Source organism: Pseudorca crassidens, chromosome 5, assembly GCF_039906515.1.
Source record: "Pseudorca crassidens isolate mPseCra1 chromosome 5, mPseCra1.hap1, whole genome shotgun sequence".
NCBI lineage: Eukaryota > Metazoa > Chordata > Mammalia > Artiodactyla > Delphinidae > Pseudorca > Pseudorca crassidens.
In genome coordinates this window covers 84,521,103-84,547,037 of record NC_090300.1, presented here as the reverse complement: position 1 = coordinate 84,547,037, position 25,935 = coordinate 84,521,103, and the positions used below count along the sequence as shown (strand labels likewise).

The 25,935-nt window shown below is 40.5% G+C and overlaps 1 protein-coding gene across 4 annotated transcripts in view; it reads right to left on the bottom strand.

Moving 5' to 3' along the window:
- The window catches only part of IGSF11 (immunoglobulin superfamily member 11), a 189,113-nt gene that overhangs the window by 120,407 nt on the left and 42,771 nt on the right, over positions 1 to 25,935 (bottom strand). For 2 of the 4 annotated variants that reach the window (XM_067738824.1, XM_067738821.1), the window contains exon 1: positions 17,266 to 17,651. The exons of 1 other annotated variant lie outside the window; for it this stretch is intronic. Coding sequence is in view for 2 of the 3 variants with exons in the window: in XM_067738821.1 (XP_067594922.1) it covers positions 17,266 to 17,317 (52 nt within the window). In the remaining variant the exon portion in view is untranslated. Of the gene's footprint in view, positions 1 to 17,265; positions 17,654 to 25,935 lie in introns of those variants that run through there. One more of the 4 variants, XM_067738823.1, reaches the window with a different exon arrangement.

Here is a 25,935-nt window from a genome sequence, read left to right as displayed (position 1 = left end):
CCAGTCTGCTGTGTCTCGCCTCCCTAGTGCTCAGCTAAATCCTATTCAGATACTGCGAGACTCTGCTAGTTCCCTGCTGTTCCATAAAGTCTCTTTGAAGTCCAGTTGCTCTTACAGCTTGAGCTATGCAATTATCACTTATGATTTATGAAACAAATATCTATTAAGCACTGGCTGTGTACCAGGCACAGTGCCTAAAGGTAAGGAAGGAAGAGGGGGGTTAAACAAAGCAGAGTGTGTAGACTACAGAAAACAGGACGGGCTAACGTCTGAACAACGTTCTATGGAGATAGGGAGGGGAAAAGCCAACTCAGGGAGACCACATGGAAGGTGACATCCAACCTCAGTCTAGAAGCATAAGCCTTATTTTCCAGGCCCAGAAGAAAGAGGAAGAAAGGGGATTTCAAGTTGAAATGACAGTGCTTTCTTTCTCTCCTTTTCCTGAAGCAAGAAGAGGGTAGGTTTTCGATACCAAAAGGAACTAGAGGTGTGACCTTATTTAACTCTTCCTTGTTTATAAAATGGAAATAATGCAACGGTGTGATGAAGATTAATTACATAATGTACATTTGAAGGGCTAGTATCTAGTACGCATTCAAAAAAATGCTTCCTCCCTTCTCTCCTTGAAAATTGTCAACTCAGTGAAGGCTGGAAAGGAGCTGTGCACTTCTATCCTACCACCTGCAGTGTCTAACACAAAGGCCAAGCACAATTTCTTCTTGGTATAATTATTTTTCAGTCATTCCCCTTTGAATGTGAGAACTTATAATTTACCATGCCAACTTATTTGAAATAAATGAAAACAAAGTTCTCAACTCTTTTATGGCTCATGCTGTATTATCCCACAGGCACACCAAACAAATACGTAAGGCACCAACAAGGCAGGAGGGAGAGAGAGGGTGTTTTAAGGTTGATATTTGATATTTCAGAACAAAGATTAAAGCAGTCCTCCTGAAGGAAAAATCACAACTGTGCTCGACTTGCTGACTCTTGCTTTACAGTTTAGGATTTACTTTGAGCTTCACAGGAAGGGCACCGTAATCTTTGCACGCTTAGGGTTCTAAAGGTCTTTATAAGCCCTGCTCACGCAGCTCATATAAAAGTTCCCCAAATTCTTCTCCAGTTAGGCCCTAGAATGGGGACAAAATCACCAAAAAGTCAGAGCTTAAAACAGAGAATGTGGGCTTCCCTGGTGGCGCAGTGGTTGAGAGTCCGCCTGACAATGCAGGGAACACGGGTTCGTGCCCCGGTCCAGGAAGATCCCACATGCCGCGGAGCGGCTGGGCCCGTGAGCCATGGCCGCTGATCCTGCGCGTCCGGAGCCTGTGCTCCGCAACGGGAGAGGCCACAACAGTGAGAGGCCCGTGTATCGCAAAAAAAAAAAATAGAGAAAATGTAATCCAGTCACTGACTGTCTGAGCCTGACACAGCACTAGGCACTTTACATATTATCTTACTCTTCCAGGCACTTAACTCCAGGTACTGAAATTCACGCTACTCTCCAACCACACAGTCAACTTTCTCGCTTGGAAACAGGGCTAATATTCATCTAGCTCACAGGCTTGTCTTAAGGATCTTCAAGTAAATGTACCTAAAATGCCTGGGTGATGCATGGCACATGGTGGGTACCAAATAATGGCAGTTATGACCTTAATGGAAATTTGTCATCTAGACTGGAAACTTGGGACACTAAAAGCAGGAGAAATGTGTTGACTTAGAGAGGCATCTAGAAGCGGTGGAGCAGCAGAGCTGGAGCCTGTCAGAGCTGGCACTGGAGGCAGGACGGCTTGGCTTGCCAACCCTTTGGCACATGTGCCCAGAGTCTACTCAACTCCAGTGTTCCAAGCTGTTTAACCACATTCGGTTCGCTGTGGGCACCTCAGTATCGAAGAAGCCTGCCAGATCCAAGTATTTTTTAAAAGCACTCCAAGTGATCAAGCAAATAAAGAGGCTTTTCTGAAAAGATCATTTACTGAGATTCAATAAACCACTGTCATACGGTTCTTGCAACTGTTTACACATTTGCTGCCATGTTGGTACGTCAGCTTCAGTTAAAAACCAGGACAAAGCTCAAGGTGGGTGCATCTGGCTAGAGGAGGACCCTGGATTCTGTGGGATTGGCCATGCATCTAAACCACATGTTACCAAGAGGACAGCAATAAGTAAGTCTGCATTTCTTTGTTAATAAATAAGCATGTGCAAAGAAACAGTCTATTTTCTCTCAAACTGATAGGATCTTCTTACCACTTCTCACCTCCCAACAACCCACCCCAAAACCAGATGTGTAGTGGGGGGTGAGGGGGATAACTCAATTCAGCCCAATCTGGTCATCTAAGGCTGCTCCAATAATTTGAACACCTTCTTTAAGTAATCTCATAGATGTCTCTTTTGGATGGCTCAGATAAATGCTCCATCTTTCAGATTTCTTTCCCCTCGTCCTGCTTTTCTTCAAGATGGTATCTGACGGCATGAAGGACAGAGTCCTCAAACTACCCCAAGGCAGAGAAGAAAGCTGGCCCTCATATCCACACAAAGTCCTCCGGGTCTTTACTGGCCTCTGCTGTGGAGTATCTTAACTCGCTACTCCCAGACTAATAACCAGTAAGTTAAGACTGGTGCTCTGTGGGGATGTTCCTTCCAGTGGTGGTGGTGGTGTTGAATGGGGAACAGTGGTGGCTACGTGCTGGTTCCCATCCTTATTCAGGGGTCCCGGCCATTTGCCTCTGATCTTGAAATCCCTACACACATGGATTTCTTCATTCTAACCTCAGACCTCTATCACCCGGACACACAAGCACTACTAGGTCTCTTACACACTTCATGCAGGCCCTAGGGAACCGGGAGCGCTGCCTCAGACTCCACCTGCCTTCTGCCACTACCTCCACCACATCACTCCAGCACATGCTGAAAGTGACCAGCTGCAGAGCTGGAAGACCCCAAGAACCATACCACCTAGGGAAATGACATGGCTTGGTCAAAACAAGAATGAGGATTGAGCAGGAGACAACACTGCATTCATATCAGTGTGACAAATTAAATGATAATGAGCTGAACCATGTTTGTCTTTTAGACTAAACTCATGGAGTCCTGAAGACGGAATCCTACACTTATTCATCTTTCTATCCCCAAACGCCTGGAGCATAATAAGCCCTCCTTTTTTCTGTTTTATTTTTTCCTTAAAAACTGCTGAATAAAGAAAAAACAAAGGTGTTCTGCCTCATCAACTGGGATGAAGACCAGACAGGCAGTGCACAAGGCCATTAACTATCTGGCTCTACCTTCTTGCGCCTGACACTTCAACTACCACATATCTGCACTTCAACTTCCACACATGATTCTGACAACAAGGGTTCCACAATTACTCCTTTTCTGATTCACATAAATCTCCAAGTTGTAACTGCGCTTACAGTTTTACCTATAGTTACATGTGTGTTAAGTTCTTTAAGACCAGGTACCATACTGAATACTCTGTATGACCCACAATGCCTCGTACAGTGGTGTACATAGAGTAGGTTTCTCAACAGTTCATTGGAAAATGAAAAAATATACTTTTAAAAGTTGAGATGTTCTCACCAAGAAAAATACCAAATGTGTACAACACAAAAATTTCTGTGACATCTCTGAAAACCATTTTTGGACCATGGGTTAAAATTCCTGGTACAAAACAAATGTAAGGTGGTGGTGTTATGATGCGAGGTACTCAGCAATATAAAATACTATTATAAGACTAAAATTATTATTTTTAAAGGAGAGTACTATATAATGGTAAAATTAAGATCATGAGAGTCAGAATCTAACCTCAGTTCCAGACGATGAGGATGATATTAATGAAGGAGACGGAGACAATGATGGCAAAGATGGCAGTGGCAACAGAGGAGGAAGAGGGAGATAACAAAAAAGGAGAGAAGAGGGCTTCCCTGGTGGCGCAGTGGTTGAGAGTCCGCCTGCCGATGCAGGGGACACGGGTTCGTGTCCCGGTCCGGGAGGGTCCCACATGCCGTGGAGTGGCTGGGCCCGTGAGCCACGGCCGCTGAGCCTGCGTGTCCGGAGCCTGTGCTCCGCAACGGGAGAGGCCACAACAGTGAGAGGTCCGCGTACCGCAAAAAAAAAAAAAAAAAAAGTGGTTACCTTTGGGGAGCAGGGAATGGTAGGATGATTGAGACGGTCTTTTGGGGCTATTGGGTGTGGGCAATGCATGCCACTGCATCTAGATGATGGTTACCTAAGTATATGACTTACGATAATTCACTAAGTAGTACTCAATATTTCTACACTATTTTTGTGTATATTACACTGTCCTGTCACTATTCTCTTTTCTAATAAGTTTAACAAGTTTGAAATATAATCCAAAAAATAACTCTGTATGTCATCGTTCTTCAGTGGACTGAACAACGTATAAATTCTAGAAAGGCAGCAGGAACATGTCAGAAGAAAGTGGGAAGCTACTGTAAACTTAGTTCCATAAAGGAAAAGGCTGAGTAACTACTAAAGATTTTCGGAGTTTGCGGTTGTTATTGCTGTTGATGGAAGGGAGAAATATAATGAAAACAGTGTTTGACAGAAAAGCAATCTGGCAGAGACAAAAGCATGGATCAAAGAGAAGAAAGGTGAAATAAAGACCCGCTAGAAAACTGTCAGAATACTGTAAACTTAAAATGATAAGGATCTAAATTAAGGAAGGTGGTGAGGAAAGAAAGGAGAGCAAGAAATTAAGAACGCTGAGAAGAAACAGTTTAGAGTCGGTGGTGTCAGATGGGATCATGCACTGGTACAGCATGACTGCCACAGTCTCCAAAGTCTGGACAACACCAGAAGCTTGGGCCACACATAAAATCAGTCTGCCTGAGGTTTAATTATAAATATATACGTGTGTATGTGTGTGTGTACACATATACACACACATCACACACGTATATATACAAACTGCCGCATATAAAATTAGATAACTATGTGTGTGTTTACATATTAGCAAGCATATATGAAGTAGAAAGGCAAGTAAAGGTTTTGTGAAGTTTAATCTGAATGTGGAAAAGCTGAAGAAGTGCACTCACTGTACCTGGGATAATTACACCACAAGGAGTTAGGGAAAGGGCTCCACTACCCTCTTTCTCAAGTCAAACAGAAAGCTGGCAGGCCGACTTCCACTATGTCAAGAGAATCTGAGATGAGAATTCAAGAGGAAGCGCTCAAGATTGCAAATTATTTTCGTGTTCATGGTCATCATCATCAGTTTATAGAATATTCGTTAGACGTTGACGGAATAAGCAGATTTGATTTATTTCAATGCAGGCAGATGGCTTGGTGGTGGAAATTGTGAAGAGATTTACTGAGCGGCTTCATCAGATCAAGGACATTATGGAATTAAAGGGCTCTAAGAGACCTTACTGGTCCAGCTCCCAGTGGCTCACAACATTGCACTTTCTTATTAATGAGAAAGACAACTCAACCCCCTGGATTCGAAGTAACCAGGGAGGGAGGAGGGAAGAGCACAATTCATTTGTCCAAAGAAGTGCAAATGTTAACACTGAAACTGGAGATATCAAAGGGCAACTGAAACATGTCTTGCTCTGAGGACAGTGAAATCACGAATTAGGAAGAATTAAAAGTCACATTTTCAGGGGCTTCCCTGGTGGCGCAGTGGTTGAGAGTCCGCCTGCCGATGCAGGGGACACGGGTTCGTGCCCCGGTCCGGGAAGATCCCACATGCCGTGGAGCGGCTGGGCCTGTGAGCCATGGCCGCTGAGTCTGCGTGTCCGGAGCCTGTGCTCCACAACGGGAGAGGCCACAACAGTGAGAGGCCCACGTAAAAAAGTCACATTTTCAGAAAATATTTTCATGAAAATGAATCATATTTAAGTTTCTATAACTATTTTGGAGTACAAACCTCAAGAACCTTCTCTACTAGTGTGTTTTAGTTTCAGGAAAAATTTAATGATCTGAAGACAAACCATACTTACCAAGAAAACACAGTAGGCAGTGAGTTTATGAATCTCAGAATTAATTTGAAAGTTCCGCTAATGTGACTAACTGTCCATTTGGGAGACCACCTAGCTTTGTATAAAAACATTCTCTTTCATGAAAATGCACAAAGAACAGCTGGGAAACACTATCAATGACATACATCAGAATTAAGATGTGCCCAACCACATCTCTCCAAAGCTTTTATCACTACCTCCCTGACTAAAACTCATTGTTTTTTAAAAGCTCACAGGCTTTTCACCTTTAATCAACAGCAGTATGACTAAAATGTCTATATTCATCATGTAACCCAGTATAGATAAATTTTCACACCTATGCCTGGCTTAGACCAAGAAAAGTCATTATGAGATAAAAGCAGAGAAAGGTCCTAAAAATCAATTTAAAGGATGAGGATACAGTGATTGTGGTAAAAAGTTTTTCTGTCACATTTAAAGCCTGTTCACAACTGACCCTCTCCTGACACATATGATACCTATCTATGCTATAAAGGATTTAAGAAAATAAAGATGTATGTACATAGCCCGAGCCAAAGTGAACAGAAATTAATTTTAAAATATAATTCTTTATATTTGAAACCACTTTTTATAAAGTTTCTACAACAGATGAAGATGGTTTTAATTCCCAGAACAGGTATCACCATAAAGTCTCATTATATTGATGGGGGAGAGGGAGAAGAAAGTCATATAACTATTTTAGGAAAAGTTTTAAAAATATGTTAACACCAGTCATATATTATCTCCAGCTTATTTTATTGCCAATATTCTCAATACTTGGAAGCCAAGTTAAAGAATCATGAGATCACAGAGCTGGAAAAGAAGAGATTACCCTACCTAATCCCTCATTTTGCAGATGAAAGCAGGCCTGTAGAGCTGTATCATGCGTCCCAGGTCACACCTCCATTGACAACCCTGGATAGAACTCTTGCCTCCTGACTCAAGTTGGGGCTTAGCAATACTTATAACAGTAACTATTACTAACCAAGCATTTTCTATATGCCAGGCACTATGCTAGACAGTTGAGAGATGTGTCATTTCATTTAATTTAGTACTTCTCAACGCACTGATACAAGATAATCAGACTCAAGCTCAGGACATCATAACACTCCCAAAGTCATAGAACAAATAAATAAGTCAGGAACTCAAACCCAACCTGTCTGACTATACAAACCCATGAACTTTTACACAATGCTCGTCTCCCCCCAAATGCTAAATGTGTACATCCAAAAAATTCCATTTTGGGCAACCCAGACTACAAAAATACCTACACAAATTTATAGGTTATATGTACAAAGATGTTTACTACATCATTAATATCAAGAAATCAGAAACAACATAAATATCCAATAATGGGGAAACAGCTAAATAAATTACAGTATATACATGCTGTGAAATACTAAATGGTCACTAAAAAGAATGAGGTAGATCCATGTAACAGATGTGGTAAGATACCCATATTAAATTGTTATTTTTTTTTGTTTTTTTGTGTGTTTTTTTGCGGTACGCGGACCTCTCACTGTTGTGGCCTCTCCCGTTGTGGAGCACAGGCTCCGGACGCGCAGGCTCAGCGGCCATGGCTCACGGGCCCAGCCGCTCCGCCGCATGTGGGATCTTCCCGGACCGGGGCACGAACCCGTGTCCCCTGCATCGGCAGGCGGACTCTCAACCACTGCGCCACCAGGGAAGCCCTAAATTGTTACGTTTTAAAAATAAGTTGCAGAACAGTATTTATGGCATTATTTATTTTTTAAAAAAAATTACATGTGCATGCAGGCTTTGTTTGTGGTTACAGAAAGGTCCAGAACAATGCACAGTAAAAGCAGAGAATTCGGTGGGTGGAGGTGGGTTTGAGTCAATTCTTAAACACTTCTGCATTGTCTGAATTTTTAGGATATGTTACTTTTATAATTTAAAAAATTATCATACAAAAATAAAGAATTTTAAATGTTTATTTTTTTTTAATGCATGCATTCTCCATTTAATGCCATCCCCCATAACATAGAATAATTGTGTGGCTATTTGTCTCTAAAACACTTTTTTAAAAAAAGAAACTAACATCCCATCACAGTACACCAGCATTTCAAGTCTAGTCCACAGACCCATGGGGGTCTCCCAGATCCTGACAGAAAGTCCATGAGGTAAAAGCTTTTTTCTTAATAATGGTAAAGTGTTATCTGCCTCTTTGCCTGAGTTAACATTTGCACGGATGGTGCAGAAGCAGTGGTGGGTAAAACTGCTGGTGCCTTGGCACAAGTCAAGCCACTGTCACGAAACCGTGGGAGAAGTTATTGTAGTCATCACCATCACGCACTCACAGTTAAGAAAGGAAAACCAGTTTTAAAAAAATGTCTTTGTGAAGCAACAACAGCAGTTTCATTACATCTTGACCTTTTCTAATATTCTGTGTGACCGAATGGGCAGAATGAAACATGAATCTCATATGTGGCTACCAGAGCCAAATGGTGTCCCAAGGAGAAGCGCTGGGGCAGCTGCTGGAGCTCAAGGCTAACTCAACTATTCGCTTTTTCCACGGATCAGGGCTTGTACTTGAAAGAACAACTGACAGACTAATCATCCAGACTTAGGTACCTGGATGACATTTTCTCAAAATTGAACAAAGTAAGACTCTCACTTCAAGGGAAATAACTGATAACTGTTTGTTGCCAAAGATAAAATTTGAGTAAATAGTAAAATTTGGAAAGCTTGAATCTGCCATTGTGAGCTTAATGGCTTCCCAATACTTAAAGGCTGTTCTGGTGAGATCAATGGTGATATTAACATGTGATTATTTTTTTACATTTTATAAAATGTAATACATGTCAACATTTGTAAGGTCTGCATAAGTGAACCAATATTTTCCAAATATTATTATTCAACCGAATAATTATTCAACTGAATAATCAATGAATAATGTTACAAAAAAATCACACATGAGTAAAAGATCCATTTAAAGTACAATATTTAATATTTATTAAAGTGGACTTTAATATAATGGAGTAAGAAATGTTTATTGATATGGTTTCTGATTCTTCATTGCAACCAGTCTTTAAGTTACTACCACTTAAAGTGTTTTGGTAGAATATCAAAGAAGAATAACCAAAATTATCTAAAAATGCTATCAAAATACTCCTTCCTTTTCCAAATACATAGTTGTGTGAGGCTAGATATTCTTCATATAGTTCAACCAAACGAAGACAACACTTCATAATAAACTGAATACAGAAGCAGATAGGAGAATCCAGCTGTCTTCTAATGAGCCAGACATTTAAGAGTTTTCCAAAAATGTAAAACAATGCCACTCTTCTTGCTCATATTTTTTGGTTTTGGAAAAATTCTTACTTGTCATAGAAATATACTATGTCAACATATAATGGATATATTACTGTTGTTTTTAAATTGATTAATACATATTTTTAAATTTTCTCATTTTTAGTTTCCAATATGGTAAATATTGATAGACAAACCCACATAAACAAAAGCTCTTCTGGTCCTCTATAATCAATAAGGTCCCAATAATCTTTAACACCAAAAAGTTTGAGAATCTTTGCAGTGTACTGTTAACACATTTTTCATGTGTTTTTCTTACTGCCTTAAGTCTTGGCCAACAAGTGCAAGTATAGCAATCTGTACTTATACATGGGCAGTACGCGTAAGTGAAATGTACTACAAACTTTCTCAACCAATGAAAGCATAAAATGTTAGCCTGATTTGAATATGTTCTGCAACAAGCGATGTTCACTACACTTCAGCCTCTCTTTTTGCCATGTATTTTGTGTTCTGGCAAATGAACTTGACCAACGGGGGCTGTTAAAAGTTGTATAACTGATAGTGATGGGCATGGTCCAAAGAAACAAAGATTAGTATAATGATACTTAAAATTGATGATACTTAAATGATGATGCGAAAGACCCCGAATAGCCAAAGCAATCTTGAGAAAGAAAAATGGAGCTGCAGGATCAGCCTCCTGGACTTGACTTCAGACTATAATACAAAGCTACAGTAATCAAGACAGTATGGTACTGGCACAAAAACAGAAACATGGATCAATGGAACAGGATAGAAAGCCCAGAGGAAAACGCACACACATATGGTAATCTTATTTTTGATAAAGGAGGCAAGAATATACAATGGAGAAAAGACAGCCTCTTCAATAAGTGGTGCTGGGAAAACTGGACAGCTACATGTAAAAGAATGACATTAGAACACTCCCTAACACCATACACAAAAATAAACTCAAAACGGATTAAAGACCTAAATGTAAGGCCAGACACGATCAAACTCTTAGGGGAAAACATAGGCAGAACACTCTATGACATAAATCACAGCAAGATCCTTTCTGACCCACCTCCTAGAGAAATGGAAATAAAAACAAAAATAAACAAATGGGACCTAATGAAACTTCAAAGCTTTTGCACAGCAAAGGAAAATATAAACAAGACAAAAAGACAACTCTCAGAATGGGAGAAAATATTTGCAAATGAAGCAACTGACAAAGGATTAATCTCCAAAATTTACAAGCAGCTCATGCAGCTCAATATCAAGAAAACAAACAACCCAATCCAAAAATGGGTAGAAGACCTAAATAGACATTTCTCCAAAGAAGATATATGATTGCCAACAAACACATGAAAGGATGCTCAACATCACTAATCATTAGAGAAATGCAAATCAAAACTACAATGAGGTTATCACCTCACACCAGTCAGAATGGCCATCATCCAAAAATCTACAAACAATAAATGCTGAAGAGGGTGTGGAGAAAAAGGAAACCCTCTTGTACTGTTGGTGGGATTGTAAATTGATACAGCCACTATGGAGAACAGTATGGAGGTTCCTTAAAAAACCAAAAATAGAACTACCATACGACCCAGCAATCCCACTACTGGGCATATACCCTGAGAAAACCATCATTCAAAAAGAGTCATGTACCACAATGTTCATTGCAGCACTATTTACAATAGCCAGGACATGGAAGCAACCTAAGTGTCCACCGACAGATGAATGGATAAAGAACACATGGCACATATATACAATGGAATATTACTCAGCCATAAAAAGAAACGAAGTTGAGTTATTTTTAGTGAGGTGAGTGGACCTAGAGTCTGTCATACAGAGTGAAGTAAGTCAGAAAGAGAAAAACAAATACTGTATGCTAACACACATATATGGAATCTTAAAAAAAAAAAAAATGGTTCTGAAGAACCTAGGGGCAGGACAGGAGTAAAGACACAAGATGTAGAGAATGGACTTGAGGACACGGTGAGAGGGAAGGGTAAGCTGGGACGAAGTGAGAGAGTGGCATGGACATATATACACTACCAAATGTAAAATAGATAGCTAGTGGGAAGCAGCCGCATAGCACAGGGAGATCAGCTCGGTGCTTTGTGACCACCTAGAGGGGTGGGATAGGGAGGATGGGAGGAAGATGCAAGAGGGAGAAGATATGGGGATATATGTATATGTATAGCTGATTCACTTTGTTATAAAGCAGAAACTAATACACCATTGTAAAGCAATTATACCCCAATAAAGATGTTAAAAAAAGTAGAAATAAATGATGATGATACTTAAGGCATCTTGCAAGCACACTGTTGAGGATGCAGTTATGATTAGTAGAAGACTTTGGACATTTTGAGAGCTATAAAACATCACTGCAGACTGAGAGCATGGTCCATAAAGGAATGAATCACAGCTGGAAGAAACTATGGCTGGAAATACATAGCCTTCAAAGGACGGAAAGGGAATGGGCGAGGAAGACAACTAGCAATCTCCACCAGGAGGAGGTTATAACGCCTCCCACATGAGGCTGACTGAGTTAATGCTCCTTTTTCTAAAAAAGCTTCTCTAGTACTTTATACACATGATGTGGGGAGGGGGAGAGAGGGCTTAGACCACATGAGGAGTAATTTTAATTAATTATCTCCATTCTTGGGAGACTAGTTCTAACACACAGGCCCTCAGGACGAAGAATACCAGTGACGTAAATGGGAAACTTCGAGGTTCTAAATGGATTCCTAAAAGTCTAACATCATTCTTCACTACGTGGAGCAAAACCTTCAGAAATTCCTTAAGAAAAAACTGTCTCAAATTGGACAACTTCAAAGTTTTAGGATTAAAGATAAGCTAAGAATCAATTTTAAAAGATATGTGAATACAGCACTTCTAAATAAACTTCTAAAATCATAGAATTTGAAAAGACTATGAAAATAGAACTCTAGCACCTCTATTCCACAAAACATACAGCAAAGTTTAAAGATTAGTTAAAGCTGATAGCCAAACCAAATCCTTAAGGAAAATTTTAATGAAATTCTCTTTTCCTTTAAAAGAAAAAGAAAGCATTCTTTTCAGGTACTCCAAGCACATGGGAGTACCACCTGCTTTTGTAACCACTCACTCATTCAGTCACAATTATCTACTGAGCATTTATTCTGTGCCAGGCATGGTACTGTCTTTTAGGGAAAATGTACACACATACATACATATATATATATATACACACCCATAATTATATCATAAAATTAACCTCATGGAACAAGGGAAAACTGTTAGCATAGAACTATGTCCACACTCTCATACACCCCCACCAATTCTAGCTTCTAAGTGGATTTCTGGTTCTGTCTGGTTGGCTGCAGGGTTTGTTTTTTTTAATGTCAATCCTGGAATAGGTAGAGCTGAATAAATGAAAGGAGCTATGACTGGCTAGATTTATTTACCTAGGAAGAATCTGATGCTACTAAAAGAACATAACATTCTCCAAAACGGAAGGGGAGGATGAGGAGAGAAAAGAATCAACATTAATGAGAAAACAGGAGTGAGAGAACAGATTTTACATGAGCTACTGCTGCGAACAGGGAGACTTTGGGCAAAGGTGGATAAAGCTCAAACTCTAAATCTGAACATTTCTTAAGTTTCCACTGGTGTGATCTTCAACAGACTTTGATGGAATTTTAAATTTCTTTTCATTTTTTAAAAAAATTTGGATTAATGAGTCTTTTAAGAATGGCCCAGAAGCAGGCCCATTACATTAGAGTGACATTCACAATGTCAAATTGTGTTATTACATAGTTGTGACCCTCCATGAAAAAACAATATTGAATTTCCAATCCCACAAACCTATTATACTTTAACCATCTATCCCAACCCTAAATCCTGATCCACTATTGTTATTAGCCATTAATGCTAACCTAATTCTCTGAAGATTCTTCCAAAAAACGTTCTGTGGTACAAGAATTTCCTGAACTCAGCGCTTCTGGAATCTCAACTTCTTTACCCACAATGCTTTTCTAAATAAAAGTGTGCATCTAACCTTGTCAGTTTGTTACCTCTCCCAAGATGAAAATGATAACTGAAGAGAAACCAGTAAGTAGACAACTTCTAAGAATTTTTTATTGAATAGACTTCTTGTTCACATTGGCAAATTGCATTGGTTTAATACTGTTCTATAAAAATAAAAAATTAATGATATTTATGAAAATGTGACCTTCCTATAACACGAGTGAGGCAGAGCCACACCATATAGCACCTATGTAGTACCCAATAATGGTAATGATGAACTGGTATCAGATCAATGACTGAGCCTATCATCTGTAAAATTAGGAAACACTGACTGACTTCACATTTCTGAAATTTTAAAACCATCACAGAGGCAAACTACCACTACAGTCTCTTTCTTACATGGTAGGAAACCAGGTACAGAGGAAATCAATTACCCAAAGTTTAACAGGAAGAAATCCTTCCAGTTTAGTAAGATCAGCTTAATAAGTAAACTAATTAACTTTCCATTTTTAAGACCAAAATCAGCTCAAATCAGATGGCGTTTTGAATATCACCCAAGAACAGACAGCGTCTCTTAAACTAGCTTCTCTCAAAGTACAATCAAGGGAGGATTTCAGAGCCTCCAGATGGTCTAAGGCTGCCCTCAAAACACAGGGTTTAGAGGTGTAAGTGCCAGGGAGTCCTCATCAAACAAAGGAGGAAGAAATTGAGGGGACAGGGTTCACTTGAGGTCATCAGACTACTAGAAAGTCAGCAATCCTGCCTCAAACTGCCTAACATGTAAACTGGTACCACTGGTGTAGATAACAATAGATTCAGAATCCCTATTCTAAATAGTCCAGTTCTAGATGAGAAATTAGGGGAACGCCACAATTTTCCCAACTTTCAATCCCACACCAGTGTTCTGTATAACTCAGAGCAACTAGAGAATCTTGTGTACCAGCACATCACCTTGTTTGACGCTAAATCACATGGCTTAAGTATAAAGATTCAAATGAGAATTTTCAATATAAATGCTTCCACTATCGAAGTATGAAAACACATGTGAAAATGTGCCACATACTGTTACTGTGGGGAGAAGTCTTTACCCACTGCATCATTACCTTGGGTCTGACAACAGTTCTAAGCATAACATTTTTAAAGCGCTTGGTGATTTAATATTTAAATTGCTTCCTGAGTAGTCCATGTTGAATACTGAACTTAATTTCTCTAAAATTTTCATCCAGTGGCTGTCACCTTTCATGTAGGTCAAACTACAAATTTTTATAAGAAGTGACTCCTTCCAAAGCAGTTCCATAATTCAAGTTAGATGTAAGAAATGGGAGTTTACAATAAATTCTTCATAATGCTAACAATCGGAGCTCATAATTCTTTTCATTTTATGTCATCTTTATATATTTTTCTCAGATTCTGGAAGGTTACCTGCTATTTCAAGGAATCAGAAGTAATACAAGAAATGCATTAGATATATCTAACCCACTGGTAGAACTATACAGAAGTCAACTTTTCAATTCAAATTCCCTTTGAAGTTACTCCACAGAGATTTAAACAGAAATAAAAACAGAAATTTCTTGACAACCATTTTCTCTCAAAAATGTAAGAGCCTATTTCTACCTTTGGTGCATTCTCCCATTGTACTGGCCACTACTATAATGGTTTTTTATCTAGCATCCATTTCCCTTTTCTCCCTTCATAATGGACCCAACTTTGTTCCACCCGATATCCACTCTTCCCCTCATTCCACATTGCAAGTCCTAGGAATGGGCCTTAGTTCATTCACTCCAACTTTACCATTGACTGGTTCAAGAACTTAACACAGTCAGGACATGGTACCCTCCTGGAAACTGTTATGCTGGGCACTCAACAGCTGTTCATCCTCATCCCCTCCCCATCTTATGGAAACAGTATCAGTGGCCTACCCATGGCCCACTGAATAAAGTCCAAACTCAGTATTCAACGTTCTCTACCATCCTTTTACTACCTTTTTAGCCCTTTCTGCCTCGCATATACATCTCCTGCTCCAGCAGCTACAAGCCTGGCCTTTCCAGAATATGCCCCTGCACTTTCCACTTCATATCCTACAGCCAGGCTGTTCCTTTGGCTAGGAAAGCCAAACACTCTCATCTCAGCCAATTCAAATTCTACTCATTCAAAGTCCAGATCAAAAGGAAACTTTTCCACGAAGTCTCCCTTGATATCACGAACAAAAAATGGCACTCATCATATACTCCTTGTATCATAAATCACTTGTGCATGCTTACAGTTTGTTTTAAAACTGCGAGCTCCTTACAGGCTGTGGACAAACTCTCGTGCATCTTTGTCTTCCACCACCATCCTGCCCCACCAGACACCCAAGTGCCCAGAGTGGGAGCTCAGTAAACACTTGCTGAACAAATGAACACTTTTTTTGAGGGTGAAAAGTGCCTCTACAGAATAGATTACCACGAAGGCTGAAATGTCCTTGGAAGTCTTTAAAAACATCCTAGTATGGTTTAGGAATAGTTCTGCTGAAGGAAAAGAAACACATCAGATGACCTTGTAAGGCTGATTCTGCAAATTTCATCAACTCTTTAAAAGTATTGCCTAACAATTCAAAAACAAACCGTACACAAATGCTATTTACAAGAAGAGGGTGGCATTTATTGTAATATACAAAGGTTAACAACCCAATTTTTTACCAAAAATTTCAGTTGTTCTTATAGTAATATTTATAATAATTTCAGTTATGTCCGAGGGATTATTTAAAAGCCCATTTACTCTATCTTATTTCATACCTAAAGGAAGGACAGAGAAAAATGTTGGCCCTCTCAAAGCAGTAACCAGACAAAATTAATTTAGAAGCACAAGTTTACATAATGCACATACTGATGTCACTTTATTATCTACACATCATCACTAAATATATACCTAATGAAGTCCAGAGAAGTTATCTGTAATTTTGATTATTTCCTTCTATTACTCCTATGGACCCCTTAAATTGAATTTGTACAATTTAAGTCGGCTAAAATTAGGTTACTTCAAGATCTATGGGTACACTATCAGTGCAACTAAAATTATGGGAAACATACTGATATCTCCAGAAAGAAACTGTATTAACCACAATACTCCATAAATCAGTTAACCTGTTTTTTAAATAAAAGCCTTCAGAATGAATCTCAGTAAATCTCAACAATCAATTAAATGGAACAGAAAACTTGATTCCATAGGACAGGACACACAAAAAGAAAGGGCAGTGTATAAAATGAAAATCAGGATCTAAATATGACGACTATTCATAGAAAATAAAATATAAGAAAGATTAAGTAGAAATTAGAAAATTAAACTTAAATAGATTTTTTTAAAGACAGTTAATAAGAAAATTAAACATATGTTTATTTCTTTTGTTCTTATGTTGCTATGTTCTATGTATTTTTGTAAGTCGATTTAAATCCCTTGGGGAAGAAACTAGACTATAAAAAAATAATAATAAATTCTTGTTTTCTAATCTAGTGTAGCACACCGTTGTTATTTTTTAAAATAAAGATCACATTTTCCGTCATAACCTACATATGCTCGTTAAAGATTTGGGGAAAGCTACAATTTAAAGTTTTCCAAATTATTTAAAAAGCATCTCCAGTTTTCCTGCAGCCGCCTGACAACGGAAACGATTCTAAATCCCGTTTCTCCCTGGACCCAGTAAGTAAGGGAGTTCGTTGTCTAAAAGGGGCAAAGAGCGGGATCGGAGTCAGATCCGTGTTCAGGACCGGCGGTAACCGGGTGGCGAGTGTAGTTACCTCTGGATCGGAACACCTGAGCAGTGCGGGGGCCGCGGACCGAGGCAGGGGGCGCCGGCTGGGCAGCAGCCGCCGCGTGGGCGCGGGAGCCTCGGCCGACAGCAACGAATATGGCCCCCGAGAAAGTTGGGCTCCGAAGACCGGCCCTGGCGAGAAAGCTGTCTGCGTCGCGGAAAGCCTCCCCCGGCCCACCGGCCCCGCCAGGCCCCACCGGGAGGGGAGGGGAGGGGAAGGCTACTCACCGTGCAGAGAGAGGAGCAGCAAAGGCGCCAGAGGGGAGCCCCGACAAGTCATTCCGGGGCCGCGGGGAGCGCGCCCGCCGCCCGCCCGGCTCCTCGTCGCGGCAGCGGAGGAGCGGGCCGGGCTCTCTGAGCTCTCGGGGCAGCCCGGACCTCCCAGACCCGCCGCCCGGCCGCAGTCCGCCCGGCGGGGCTGGGACGGTGGGAGCCGCAAACGAGGCAAGTGCGGCACCCGCGCCCTCCGGCTCCGCGGAGGCTGAGCTGCGACCAGGTGCGTCCCGGGCTCGCCGGCCTTGCCCCGCGGCTCCACGGCCACCTCGCGCTGCCCCAGGACCCGCCGGCCCCTCGCGCCGCCCGGGGATCCACTCCCCGCAACTCTCGCCCGACTACTTGGGCGGCAGCCCGGCTGCGGCTCGGCTCCGCGCCGCCCACTCGCCCCGCTTGGTCTCCCCGGCAACCGCGGCTCCAGCGCGACGCCTAGCGGCCCACCAGCTGAGCGAGCGCGGCGCGCAGCTGGCGCGGCCCTGGCCACCTGTGCGCGGGACCGCCCGCTCCCAGCACACCTCCACGAGCGCTGGGAACCGAAGGCGGGCATCCTCCTCGTCCGCAGCCAGGGCCCTCCCCTGCCCTGAACCACTCCCCAGACCGGCGGTGACAGTCCTGAGCGCCAGAGATCTCCACAAGGCAGTTCACCACAGCTTGCGTCCGAACAGGCAAGATTCTTTTCTATCGCAGTTTTCAGATGATTTCTATTTCGCCGTTTCACTTTCTCTCAATCCTTTCTTCTGGACCCTAAGTAACCCAGAAGAACCTGACTCTAGCAAAATTGAGAATCGATGAGGTTTGTCCTATACCTTTTATTTTTCGGACTACCGTTTCTTCCTTGAAAAGAGCGTAGGGGCTGTAGCATGCCCCTAACTCCCAATTCCTATCAAAGACCACCCTCTCTTGCCCCTTTAGTAAAACTTACAACAACTTACAATATTTAAAATTTTTTCTTTTAAACCTTATCCCTTTCTTAAACTAATTTCAAGTATTTGTTAACTAGTAATGCTTTTATTTTAATGTTAACTAGAGATGCTTTTATTGTGGTGATTGATTACTTTGGTTGGGTTTCTATTTTTTGTTTCTTGCTTGTTTTGGTTGGATGGGAAGAGAGACCTTCATGGCATCTGAAATTATTTTACTTAAATACCTACCTACATCTTTCCTTATAAAACCTAATCTTCTTTCCTTTTCCAATGAGGTTGCTGCTCCCTTTCTTTTTTTTTTTTTTTTTTTTTTGCGGTACACGGGCCTCTCACTGCCGTGGCCTCTCCCGTTGCGGAGCACAGGCTCCGGACGCGCAGGCTCAGCGGCCATGGCTCACGGGCCCAGCCGCTCCGCGGCATGTTGGATCCTCCCGGACCGGGGCACGAACCCGTGTCCGCTGCATCGGCAGGCGGACTCTCAACCACTGCACCACCAGGGAAGCCCCCTGCTCCCTTTCTTAAAGCCCATAGTCCCATTCTACTTCAGCCTCCCACCCAGTCCTTCTAGATTTGAGGACATATCTCCCCCGGTAATGTCAGACCATTCTGGTCAATTTCTACAGCAGCATAGATTAGAATTCTTGGAGCCATTCAGAAATTCTGAGCCCCCATCTGGCAGATACAATCCTCCCAGGGCAACTCAGAAATGAAAATGGCACGCACGGGAGAAAGACAATTATATAAAACATCTATACATTTGGACAAAGATTGGGAGACATAGGTAAAAATTAAATTAGTATCAGGATGATGGAATTATGGATGCACTTTTTCTTTTTTGAAAATGTTGCTGTTATAATTTGAAGTTAAAAAAGAAACCACATTAAGAAACATCAACCACCTTTAACAACAATACCCTGAAAAGATAGTTTGATTATGAATTTAAATGCTTCAACTTTGCTGACTACTTCCAATTTGCTAGAATCCCTTACCAGATCTCTAATGGCAAGAAAAGAGTGATATGACAGTATAGAATTTTTGATATTAACAAAAGTTTAATATTTCAAGTATTTCATCACTGGGATCATTCTCATTCTTTTAAATTCCAGAGTAAGGACTAAATATTCTTTTTCTCCAACCAATTCAGTTCTTTCCTTTGTCTTGTACATATTCCTGCTTTCTAACCCAGCCACAAGCAGGGTATAAAAGCAAGTAATATAAGGAGAAAAGCAAGGTGTTACTCCAAGCAGGACTTTGCTTCACTATAATCCCAGATTTAAATAGATAGAATATTGGTTCTATAATTAAATAAATAACCTAATAATCTAGGCTTAAAAGCCTTCATAAAGCAAGTTACCTGATATACTTCTTAGCAAATCAATTCAGCAAATATTTACTGAGTATCTACACTGTGTAAGGCACTGGGTTGAAGGTTAAACATAAAACATCAGTGTATGATCCTCACCCTTAAATAGCTTCCAATTACACTTGGGATATATCTACAATGTTATGAATTAGCAGAGAAAGAGAGCTGTCCTGCCTCTTTGTCACCATAGTGTACTTCTGCCTTGCCGGACAGGAGCTAGTGAGTTATTAAGAGGACAGAGTGCTCACAGTTTGGTGGAGCAGTCCTTCTAATTGAAAAAGAAGTGTGGCTTCTGAAGGGAGACTGGGGATGATCAGATTTCAGGAGGCAATCTGGCTGCCCAGAAGCATGCGGGCAGATGGTAGATGGCTGACTCAAAGGAAGCAGATCGGAGTACTGGAAACTCCAAGCGCTGTACACAGAGGCACCCAAAAGGAAGCTCTCACAGGAAACAAAGAAAAACTGTGCTATTTAATTCACAGAGCTAATACCTCAGGCATGTACTCTGAGTACAATTTTTATTAGTAATGAGTTTTACCAACTCTTTTATCCTAATCTGCCTTATGACCACAGTAGGCTTTCTTTAAATCTCAATTATTCTGAGTGCTAAAGCAACAGACAACATCTTTCATTTGTATAATACTTTATAAATGTCAAAGTGCTTTCACATATATTGTCTGATTTGATCTTCACAGCAACCCTAGGGGGTAAGTAAGGCAAATAGTATTACCCCCTCCTCACTCACTAAGACACTGAGTCTCAAAAAGATCAATGAACATCTCAGGGATTGCAAACACCCATGGGCAGAACTGGAACCAACCCAACAATTTTTTCAACCACACCACAAAGTCTTTCTTTTATCTCTTTATAGACCAACATCTAAAGAAATTTATGTCCACCATAGTGTCTTAAAGCTATCTGTGGGGAACACTGCAATTGCCTCCCCAACATTAATCCCACCTCCACCCCATCAGCATCCCACCACCACCACATCCCACCAGCACATGAGTAGCTGTAAAATATTTTTTTTTTTAGAAGATGTTGGCGGTAGGAGTTTATTAATTAATTTATTTACTTTTGCTGTGTTGGGTCTTCGTTTCTGTGCGAGGGCTTTCTCTAGTTGTGGCAAGCGGGGGCCACTCTTCATCGCGGTGCATGGGCCTCTCACTATCACGGCCTCTCTTGTTGCGGAGCACAGGCTCCAGAAGTGCAGGCTTAGTAGTTGTGGCGCATGCCTAACTTGCTCCACGGCATGTGAGATCTTCCCAGACCAGGGCTCGAACCTGTGTCCACTGCATTAGCAGGCAGATTCTCAACCACTGCACCACCAGGGAAGCCCGTAGCTGGATAATTTGAATGAGACGAGCCCCACTCTCACCTCTGAGGAGGCTATAGTTGTCTTACCTGACCAAGGAAGAAATGGAGCGGGGAAGGACTGGGACAAGGGACTCTGTTATAGTGAATAATAATTTTGGATCAAAAACACTGATGACCTGACAATACAGTCAACTTCTCAATATTTAAATAGGAATTATCCAAATTCAAATTTTAGTCCTAGACCAGCTTCTCTCCTCCACCCATCAAAATGCTGGACCCATCTCTTTCCACAATCAGTTACTCTGCGTTCAAGAATGGAAAATTAAATTTATGATTAGCTCAGGAGAAACATAATTAGGAAAGAAAAACTGTGGATGGAATCATAAGGCTTTCCAAAGCTAAATATAAATTATTTTAATTAGCTATTTTAAATTATTAATACCACCTATCCCTCTCCATTCGTGTATATAATTAAAGGTTAATTTATGTTTTTGAGAATGTTTGTCTATGGAATGTTTTATAAGAACATCATTCATAAAGTTAGAAAATATCTTTTTGATCCTTGTTTGAGCCAGTAACTCATTCTGTAACTATTTTAACCCCGCTGCTTAGAACCATATATAGTCTAGAGCAGAGCCTGGTCCTTTTTCTTTTTGATTTAAAATAAAAATTTTACTGCAGTATAGATGATTTACAATGTTGTGTTAGTTTCTGCTATATAGTAAAGTGAATCAGTTATACATATACATATATCCACTCTTTTTAAAATTTTTTTCCCATATAGACCATTACAGAGTACTGAGAAGAGTTCCTTGTGCTATACAGTAGGTCCTTATCTATTTTATATATAGTGGTGTGTATATGTCAGTTCCAATATCCCAATTTATCCCCCCCACCACTTTCCCCTCTGATAACCATAAGTTTGTTTCTACATCTGTGATTCTATTTCTGTTTTGTAAATAAGAAATAAATATTTAATTCTTTAATATGTAAATATTTGTACCCTTTTTTTAGATACCACATATAAGCAATATCATATGATATTTGTCTTTCTCTGACTTACTTCACTCAGTATGAGAATATCTAGATCAATCCAGGTTGCTGCAAATGGCATTATTTTGTTTGTTTTTTTTTATGAGCCTGATCCTTTTAAAAGTAGAACTTGAGAGGAATTCTTCCCTCTTCCCCTTTGTGCAGAGGCAATAAGGTCTCTAAAATAATAATAGAGGAGTAGAAAAGATAATAGTGGAATCATTAGAGTAAAGCAACAAGCAAACTAATAAGTGTTTATTGTATGTTAAGACATAAATAGATCATTTAATATTTTAAAACATCCTTCTCAAATTTTCGATCAATTTGTAACCTAGATATATCGACAGCTTAGTCTTTCTTAATCTGTTTCTGCCTATTCCTCTGGTAACTCTTGCTAGACAAGATTTACGCAAAGGTAAACAGCATCTCCATCCCCTTCACCATAGCCCAGTCCCTGTCACCGTTGTGAATATTGCTGAAGTGGAGTTTCACATCTTCATTCATTTGGGGAGAAGTTAGCTCTTTTCCTTGAAACCATGTCATTATGAACACATTTATTTTTAGGCAAGGTTATTCTCTGAGCAGGGCCCAGTGTAACTAAGTGCTTTTGAATTTATTCTAATGGCAAATGTAAAATGGCACCCCTATGTTTTTTAGGACTTGAAAAGGGCAACTGCATAAGAAGCATTTCATGTCACCTGAATTTTTTTTGTATTCTCTTTATTATAAGGAAAATAATTTTAAAGTATTCTTCCAAGTCTCTTTACCAGTTTTCACTAATCTAAATTAATCTGCTTCAAACTCTGTTACTTGATTCTATATATTGGGGTATTGGCAATCAATTATCTTATTTTTTTCAAATTTGATGAGCTTTTCATAGAAGTTTAAAGTATACATCAGACTTTCATTTCTGACAACAAAATAGATGAGAGACCTTGACTTACAAAAATTGTGAAATTATTTTTTCAATCTTAAATGAATTGATGAGCTCTCAACAAAATATGGAAAAGTCAAGCTAAAATCTAGAAGGAAGGAATCCTTCTTGTCTGTTCTATTCTCAACACAGCATCCAGAATGATCCTATTAGGTCAGATCAGGTCACTCCTCAGCCCAGGTCCTTACAATGGCTTCCCATCTCAGAGTGAAGTCCTTGCTATAAACTAAAGGGCTTGTATTAGATTCCGATTGCTGCTGTAACAAGTCACTACAAACGTAATGGCATAAAATGAAACAGATTTATTATCTTATAGCTCTGAGGTCAAAAGTCCAAAGTGTCATTAGGTAATCATCTCATCTCAAGAGGGCGACGGGGCTGTGTTCCTTTCCTTCTTAGCTTCTAGAGCCCACCTATTTTCCTTGGCTCACAGCCCCCTTCCTCCATCTTCAGAGCCATCAGCATAGACCTTCTCCCACTGTCATCTCTCTGACTCTCTCTCCTGCCTCCTTCCACACTGAAGGACCCTTGTGATTACAGTGGGCCTGCTTGGATAATCCAGGATAATCTCCTCATCTCCAAGTCAGTTGAAGAATGACCTTAACCCCATCTGCAACCATAATTCCCCTTTGCCATGTAAGGTAACATATCCACGGGTTCTAGGGATTAGGAGGTGGGCATCTTTGGTGGGGGAGGGGGCGTTATTCTGTTTACCACAAGGCCCTACATGATCTAGTCCCCCATTTTCTCTCTGATCGCTGCTTCTGTTTTCCCCTCGCTCATTCTGCTCTCACTACAATGATCTCCTCCATGTTCCCTGAATAAGCAGGAACGTGTTTACCTCAGGGCCACTGAAATTGTTCCTTCTCTAGGTTTTTGCATAGCTCCCCTTTCACTTCCTTTAAGTCTTACATGTCACCTAAAGTTAGGCCTTAGCTGACCCTTCTATATAAAATAAAAAGTTTAAACACATTTTAAAATACCTTTCCCTATTGTATTTTTTTTTATTGATTGATTTATTTGGCTGCGTTGGGTCTTCGTTGCTGCACGCAGGCTTTCTCTAGTTGCAGCAAACGGGGGCTGCTCTTGGTTGCAGTGCACGGGCTACTCATTGAGGTGGCTTCTCTTGTTGCAGAGCACGGGCTCTAGGCATGCGAGCTTCAGTAGTTATGGCACGTGGGCTTCAGTAGTTGTGGCTCTCGGGCTCTAGGGCGCAGGCTCAGTAGTTGTGGCGCATGAGCTTAGTTGCTCCGCAGCATGTGGGATCTTCCCGGACCAGGGCTCGAACCCACGTCCCCTGCATTGGCAGGCAGATTCTTAACCAATGCGCCACCAGGGAAGTCCCGTCCCTATTGTATTTTTTCTTAGCACTCCATCACTAATACACTATATTTTACTTAATAATCATGTTTGTTTATTGTCTGCATCACCCAATAGAACTAATGAGGACAGGGATTTAGATCTGTTTTATTCATTGCTGAATTCTTGGTATCTTTAACAGTGCTTGGCACATAGTAGACACTGAATAAACATTTTGAATAGATGAATCAGTGACTGAAGCAAAATTTCACAGGATTGAAACCAATTGGAATGCACTCTCTGGCCACAATTATATTAAGCTAGATATCAATAACAAGATGAATTTACACACATACACACACACATTTGGGTGTTAAGAAAGGCACCACTAGGGGCTTCCCTGGTGGCGCAGTGGTACAGAGTCCGCCTGCCGATGCAGGGGACACGGGTTCGTGCCCTGGTCCGGGAAGATCCCACATGCCGCGGAGCTCTAGGCCCGTGAGCCATGGCCACTGAGCCTGCGCATCCGGAGCCTGTGCTCCGCAACGGGAGAGGCCACAACAGTGAGAGGCCCACCTGTGCTCCGCAACAGGAGAGGCCACAACAGTGAGAGGCCCGCGTACCAAAAAAAAAAAAAAAAAAAAAAACGAAAGGCACCACTAAATAATTCAAAACCTAAAATTAAATCATAAAGGAAGCTAAAAGTATTTAGAAGAAAACAATAATAAAAATATTTCATATCAAAGCCTGTGAAATGCAACTAGAATATATACTTGGAAGGAAACTTAGAGCCTTAAATGTTTACATTAAAAAAGACGAAAGCCTAAAAACATTCTGAAATAAATCGTAGCAATATTTTCTTAGATCTGTCTCCCAAGGCAAAAGATATAAAAGCAAAAATAAGCAAATGGGACCTAATCAAACTTAAAAGCCTTTGCACAGCAAAGGAAACCATTAAAAAATGAAAAAACAGCCTATGGATTGGGAGAAAATATTTGCAAATGATGCGCCCAACATGGGGTTAATTTCCAAAATATAGAAACAGCTCATACAACTCAATATCAAAAAACAAACATCCCAATCAAAAAATGTGCAGAAGACCTAAATAGACATTTCTCCAAAGAAAACATACAGTTGGCCAACAGGCACATGAAAAGATGCTCAACATCACTAAATATTAGAGAAATGCAAAGCAAAACTATAATGCACCACACACAGGTCAGAATGGCTATCGTCAAAAAGTCTACAAATAATAAACGCTAGAGAAAAGGGAACCCTCCTACACTGTTGGTGGGAATGTAAATTGGTACAGCCACTATGGAGAACAGTATGGAGGTTCCTAAAAAGACTAAAAATAGAGCTACCGTATGATCCAGCAATCCCACTCCTGGGCATATATTCAGAAAAGACAAAAACTCTAAATCAAAAAGATACATGCACCCCAGTGTTTATAGCAGCACTATTTACAACAGCCAAGACATGGAAGCAACCTAAGTGCCCATCAACAGGTAAATGGATAAAGAAGTGGTATATATACACAATGGACTATTACTCAGTCATTAAAAAAAAATGACATAATGCCATTTGCAGCAACATGCATGGACCTAGAGATTATCATACTAAGCAAAATAAGTTGGACAGAGAAAGACAAATATTGATATTATATGATATCACTTATATGTGGAATCTAAAAAATAATACAAATGAATCTATTTACAGAACAGAAACAAACTCACAGACAGAAAACAAACTTAGGG